This window comes from Cyprinodon variegatus, unplaced genomic scaffold (genome assembly GCF_000732505.1).
Source record: "Cyprinodon variegatus isolate N-32 unplaced genomic scaffold, C_variegatus-1.0 Scaffold555, whole genome shotgun sequence".
Lineage (NCBI taxonomy): Eukaryota > Metazoa > Chordata > Actinopteri > Cyprinodontiformes > Cyprinodontidae > Cyprinodon > Cyprinodon variegatus.
In genome coordinates this window covers 108,532-115,654 of record NW_015151008.1, presented here as the reverse complement: position 1 = coordinate 115,654, position 7,123 = coordinate 108,532, and the positions used below count along the sequence as shown (strand labels likewise).

At 40.0% G+C, this 7,123-nt stretch overlaps 1 protein-coding gene across 1 annotated transcript in view; it reads right to left on the bottom strand.

Annotated features, from left to right (window-relative positions):
• The window catches only part of parp4 (poly(ADP-ribose) polymerase family member 4), a 44,223-nt gene extending 38,409 nt beyond the window's left edge, over positions 1-5,814 (bottom strand). Inside the window, exons 1-3 of the mRNA XM_015391675.1 lie at positions 5,765-5,814; positions 3,424-3,550; positions 981-1,206 (exon numbers count right to left, since the gene is read on the bottom strand). Coding sequence (XP_015247161.1) covers positions 981-1,206; positions 3,424-3,549 — 352 coding nt within the window. The 5' untranslated portion in view covers position 3,550; positions 5,765-5,814. The remainder of the gene's footprint in view (positions 1-980; positions 1,207-3,423; positions 3,551-5,764) is intronic.
• Positions 5,815-7,123: the final 1,309 nt, after the last annotated feature.

The following is a 7,123-nucleotide window of genomic DNA, read 5'->3' as shown; positions in this document are numbered from 1 at the left end:
CAAATGGGTTTTCTTATTTTAAGTGTAAATTGTCTTGTTCAATGGGCAGGATGTCTCTTTTACCTCCTCAATCCAAGAACAAATGCACCTTTTTAAAGAAAAAATTACTCTAGATTTTGATTTTTTCCAGTGTATAATCAAGAACTATATACCAATCTAATATAATCATTTGCATCTATATCACAGCTTAGGCACTTACAGTGCAACCGCTTAAAGAAGATTAGATAAGGATAAGAATAAAATAAGAATAGAAAGAAAACAAGACAAGGATAGTATACGGAAGAGGAATAGGGCCACTGAAAAAAAAAGTTAACTGATTTTTTTTATTTTATTTCAGTATAGCATGGATACAGAATTCAGAATTCTGACTTTTTTCTCATGTTAAACTGAAATAAAATTTAAAAATCAGTTAACTTCTTTTTTTTTTTTCAGTGGCCCTATTCCTCTTCCGTAATAGTAAGTGTGTGCTTCCTGAATAATAAGTGACACAGGTTTCTAAAGCAGGATGCGCGTTAGACCAAACGCTCATCTCCTGTTTTCAAAGTTCATCACAAACGTCTGCAGAAAGCTTTTCTACTATAATAACTGCTAATGTTATTCTGATAAACATCAATCCTGAACTGCAGGCCTACTTAATAACCTAACAGGTGATGATGAACTGTTACAGTCAGTAGCTTAGTGTCTTTCAGACCAACATCTATTTCTCCTTTTTCCTCCACTCATTCATGCAACCATCATAAACTGTGAGGCTGGAGAAGCTGCAAGGGCTGCTGGGAAATATCAAAATGGGGAAAACATCACCATTTATCCTAGTTTTGTATTAAGGAGGATTTTTATTATGTAATTAGATCCCTCATAATAAATAAATATTGATCGATGTATTGTTTCATCCCTGAGGTGTTTCTACATGAGAAGCAGCTCAGAGACTCAGAGGAAATTACAGACATCTACAGAGCAGGTTCCTCTGCATGTGGTCAGACCTTCAGCAGCTAGCGGAGCTCTGCTCGCTAACTGCACAGGTGGAGGAGCTGGAGATGAAGCAGCAGATGCAGTGTCCATCTGGTATCCATCCACGGGCAGAAGAGCTCCTCTCTCCACGCAGTCGTGCAGGTAATTCAAGCCGACCACCGGCGTCTGGTGCTTCTGGATGCTGCGCAGCCTGTTGGAGCTCAGGTTGGACACATCCGTGGTCACCACCAGAGAGCACTGTGGGAAATGTAGGCAGAAAGTGATGCTGCTTGGTTAAAACCAGGACAGCTGTCAGCATGTCTAACTCTACTCTCTGAAACCGATCCATGCCGAGTTCCTTATGGCGGTTTACACACCACGCTAGCTCGGTTCCTCGCCTCCTAGTGGCCATCTATGGTACTACTGCTCTCTAGGACTCTCTAGACCTGGAGTCGGTTTCTTTCAATTTCTTTTCTCATATTCAGCTGATTTTGTTGGTGACGTTGGATTGGGAGAAAATGAATTTTTGCCGCTCTATGCGCCACATCAACCAATCAGAGAAGCTGATTTGGGAGCTGGCGGGGAGACAGACACTGAAACTGTTTATTAACGCCTAAATTAACATAAAATGTGGAAACAAGCTATCCATTCATCCATTTTCCGTCACTCTTATCCCAAGCAGGGTCATGAGGGGTGTCTATCTCCAGCAGTCATTGGGGGAAAGGCGGGGTCCACCCTGGACAGGGCGCCAGTCCATCGCAGGACAACACAGAGACAAACAGGAAAAACCATTCACACACACACTCACACCTAAGGAGAATATAGAGAAGCCAATTAACCTAACAGTCATTTTTTGGACTGTGGGAGGAAGCAGGAGTACCCAGAGAGAACCCACGCATGAAAACTCCATGCAGAAAGGCCCCAGGCCGGGAATTGAACCCAAAACCTTCTTGCGGCAAGGCAGCAGTGCTAACCACTGCTTCATTAAGCAACACCCTGCTTCTGGTGCCTGCAGTATGGATTACACACATGAAAAACAATAACATCTACTTCCAGCCGACATCAACAGTAGGGGGAAACCCCCAAGAGGCAACCGGGCCTGAGGCAGCTGCTGCTGGGGATTCCCAGCGACAGCCGGTATGTGGGGGTCTGAGCGGCTCACTTAATCTTGATAAACTGACTGCACAGATTAAGTTTTCAGGCAAAATTTCTCACTTAAAAATATATAAAAAATTCAGCTCAGCTCTTGGTGGCCATTAGGATTTGTTTTTTTATAAGAACTTAAAGGAATAGTACCCCCAAAACATGATTAGCCTTCATTTTCTACTCACCCCCATGCTGAACAACACTCTGGAGTACTTTTTTGATATCTCAAATGCATCTGGAGATCTGGGAGGNTTTGCCGCTCTATGCGCCACATCAACCAATCAGAGAAGCTGATTTGGGAGCTGGCAGGGAGACGGACACTGAAACTGTTTATTAACGCCTAAATTAACATAAAATGTGGAAACAAGTTATCCATTCATCCATTTTCCGTCACTCTTATCCCAAGTAGGGTCATGAGGGGTGTCTATCTCCAGAAAGGCGGGGTCCGCCCTGGACAGGGCGCCAGTCCATCGCAGGACAACACAGAGACAAACAGGACAAACCATTCACACACAAACTCACACCTAAGGAGAATATAGAGAAGCCAATTAACCTAACAGTCATTTTTTGGACTGTGGGAGGAAGCGGGAGTACCCAGAGAGAACCCACGCATGAAAACTCCATGCAGAAAGGCCCCAGGCCAGGAATCGAACCCAAAACCTTCTTGCTGCAAGGCAGCAGTGCTAACCACTGCGTCATTAAGCAACACCCTGCCAGCAAAATATGTTTGCTGTTATTATTCTGGTGCCACACATGAAAACCGCTAACATCTACTTCCAGCCGCCACCAACAGTAGGGAGAAACCCCCAAGAGGCAACCGGGCCTGAGGCAGCTGCTGCTGGGGATTCCCAGCGACAGCCGGTATGTGGGGGTCTGAGCCATCCATCCATCCATCTTCCTCCGCTTATCCGGGGTCGAATAATGAATGCTGGGTTTAAGAAATAAAAGGGCCAGGACAGGAAAAAGACTTTTGGAAAGAAAGCTTTAAGTAAACATGGATTCTAGTGGCCACTGGCCAGATTAGAGGTTTTAGAGTCAAAAAATAAAATAAAATAAAACTTATCCAGTCCTATAAAATACTCAAAAATATATTAAAACTGCTTTTAATGGAGATGAGGCGCTCATTCGCACTCAACAGTGATCTCGGGTTCCGTTCTCAGACCGATCTCTGCCTGGTTTTGAAAAACAGGGTAAATGAGGCTTATTGATAAATGTGTGACACGGTTTTCCTTCTGATCACTGATGACCTTTAAGCTTTGCTCCGACTGTTAATCTATTTGGTTCAATAACGGCACAGAGTTGTCAAAATGTGGCTAAAAACTGGCTCACCTGTTTATTGACGATGAAAGAAAAGCTGCCTCCGTTCATCGTCACGGCTGACTTCAGCTTCTTCTTCTCCTTAAGCGGAACATTTTTCAGCTCCAGAAGGACGAAGCAGTTGTCAAACACGCCCATCCTGCAACAGAGAGGATGAGAAAAGAAGTTAAACAGGGAACAGATCTCCACCTGTTGCAATAATAATAGGTTTAGTGGTAGAGTAGAAATTGCAGACGTTTCCTCTGAGTTACAGCGACATAGACAGAATTAAAGTTGCAGGAAATCCTCAAATTTCAACTTTAGCAATTGAGTAAATATACTTCCATTAAAGCACCGCATGCTGTGATTTATGTTTGTTTTCAGAATGAGACGGGATGGGACACAACAGGGAGAGCTGAAGAATGATGCAGCCAGGCTGTGATGATGATGATGATGATGATGCTCCATCAGCATCACTCAGCTAATACAGTAGCAGCCATTCAGAATGGCCCCTCCCATTTTAAAAGTCAGCGGAATGGCAGCGAAATCCCCTCCATCTTCCAGCCACTGGCCTTCTCCTGGACCTGCATACTTTTTTACTATGACTCAACCCTTCAGTTAATTACAGGGTCTGACCAGGAGATGGCGCTTCTCTTTAGATCTTAATGTCCACAAACCATGACAGTAAGAATGTTTTAGATGTTTATAAAGGAATTGTAGGGAACCAGCCAGAGTTTGGATAGATTCTAAGGCTGGTTTTTAAAATGCCTGCTGAAGTTCCAGGTGATCTGAACCACTTCCTGTAGCGGTCATGTGGTACGGCGGTAGCGAGGCTTCGGACGCCTCTGTTTCAGAAATACAAGGATGTCAAAACCAAATGAAAAGGAATGGTGAAGTAAAAACGTTATTTCAAAATGTAGTGGTGTAAATCATTATGAGACAAAAATAAAAACATCTTTTAAAAATGTTGGTGTGAATAAATACGAAGAAATAAAAAAAGGTTGCATTTGAAATACGGAACAAAAAAAAAAACCCCACCTGTCATAAATACACAACAACAAAATAAAGACTTCAATAAAAATGTATAACAGAAAAGAATTGGATTAAAAATAAGTCAGAATAAAAGCAAGAAGAAAAGTAAAAATAAAAGTGTAAGTTAAAATATATATTTTTTTATGAGTAATTGATCAATTGTTGAAGAAATATCTTCTTTTTATTATTTTGTCACATTTAGTGGCACATAAATATATATTATTAGCTACTTTTTCAAGCTATTTTATATTATTAAGTCCTTCATTTATTTCTGTAGGTATTTTTAATTATGGCAGGATCGGTCCTCCATAGCTTCCAGCCATGGCGTCCTGCACGAGTATTGGGGGGGTCGATTGATCCATGTGTCAGGGTACGAGCACAGGGGGGAGGGACAAGCAGACGAACATGATTGACGTGTCAGGAACCAATCGTGTAAAACGGACCGTCTTTTCTGATTGGTTGGGGTTATTCATTGATTTCTCACTGTAGCGGGGAGCATTTATTCTAGTTTCACTTCCAGACCTTCTATTTCAATGCTTGCAAAGCGGCTGTGGGGAGATCTGTACTACAAGGTAAAAAAAAATGCGTCAGAAAAGATCTCCTACTGCACCTTCAAATGGAAAAGGAAAAACAACTGCTAAAATCCCAGATTATATTACAAACTGTAGTTCTGCCCTCCACCAGTAGGTGGTGGCATGTTCACATGGAGCCTCATGAACTGTGGGGATCATTGAAGCAATTTGGCCAAACGGTTCTATGAGGCTTCATCTCAGCATCACTAGATAAAAAGACAGAGCAAATAATATATAATATATTTCTGTATCTTTTTAATTGTTTTGTTTTATATGTTTCCTTCTTATTATATTAGAGGGCCCCATGCCTGTCTTTGCTAAGGGCCCCAAATTTCTTAAATCCGCCCCTGGTCTGAAGTCTATTTAAGCTCCATTATTACAGATTATTAATAAAAATGGTTTCATGACAATGAAACGAGTTTTACATCGAAATCAAAAATAAAATAACTCATTCTAAACTATATTTTTCAGTTGTCAAAACAAACATAAACATCAGATAAGATCAAATATTTCCAGTAAAATCAGAGAAACTTGTTAGAGAGAAACGCGGAAGTGAAGCTACGTTAAAACCCGCAGAATCTGCAGAAAAGCCGCAGAAACCTCTCAGATCCGCTGCTGTTTCTGCGCATTAAAGCATTAAAAGCTCTGCTTTAAACTGCGGCTGTTTTATTCTTAACTTTTCTAAAATCAAATAAACTTCAGAGAAATATTATTTATCTTTGTTTCGCATTAAAACAGAACAAAATGTTCATATGGTTTGAGTTTTTTACCTGTTTTGATGCAGGAAGTAAAAAGGTTGTTCACTCTGGACAAATTTCCCTTTCAGCTGTCAGACAGAAAACGGATGTAGATCCTTCAAAATAAAAGCCCTGAAAACTTCCTGAAGGAAACCTGGAAGCAAAACTAAACGTTATTTATTGTGTCTGTCACCCTTAACTTGATTATCAAAACTCTGCTGTTGAAATAATAAAACAAATGTAAAAGTATTAAAGTAAGCCTGTCCCTTTAATAAGATTATAGTTACTCCTATTTTGTGTATTTTTGTGGATTATCTTTTAAACAAATCATTTTGAAAATTACATTCTATACGCATTAAAGCATCACTGGAGACACTTTTGTCTGGGTTTGTTAATGTTTATTTTCTTTTTAAATTCAATGTGTTTCTGTTTTTATTTCCAAAACTGAAGCTGGTGATTGAATCTGTTTCTCTGACCGGAAGTGAACTCCTTCATTCACTGTAACTTCACAGGTAATCAGCTGATTTCCTGCTTCTGAGCAAAGTTCCTGTTATTCAGCTGCAGCCCAATGCTGCCCCTAGTGGAAGAAAAGAGCAAGTACAAACAGATGACTATTTTTTTTTCCATTTATTTAAAAAATCTTTTATTGTCCCACAGAGAATCCAGATGTGTTAATAGTAAAGAAAAAAAGGTAGAAATGATAGAAACAGGTTCACCCATCGATAAAACACTAAAAATCTAAGAAATCTGGGAGAAGAACAGCAGAAAACTCTAAATAGATAACTAAATCTATCTTATGTTGATCTACACAGAATAAATATAGAATAAAAGCTGCAGGACTGATTTTATCTAAAGTTTTATCGGTTTAAGAGACTGTTCCCTGTCATGGTGTTGTGGGAAAAAAGTATTCAACTATTCACCCTAGTTAAATAAATAGAGATCTATGGATTTTAATCAGTCGGCTCTTTATTTTCATCTCTGCAAAGAGAGAACAGTTCATCATTCATCCCTTGCTGCTCTGTAATCAGCTCTGTTCTGCCTGAGCAGCGTTCGTTCCTCCTTACTTAAAACAATGGAAAATAGTCAGAGTCAAAACAAATTACAGACGCTTTGGTTAAACAGTAACATGTTATGAATAAACCTGAGAAAGAATCTGGTTTGTTTTGGGAAGAAGCTACGTTTGCTATACAAACATCCTCACACTGGAGAACTGTGTGGCCTTGCAGGTGGAACAGACTGAGTAAAAACTTTTATAGTGAATTAATGGGATAAATTAATATATAAAATAAAAGAAATCCAAATTTTCTGACCACATGGTTTTCCAGAGAAACAGCTTTTATCCAAATAATGACCCAGATGACCAGCAGTGACTATGGAGGAGCTGCAGAGAAG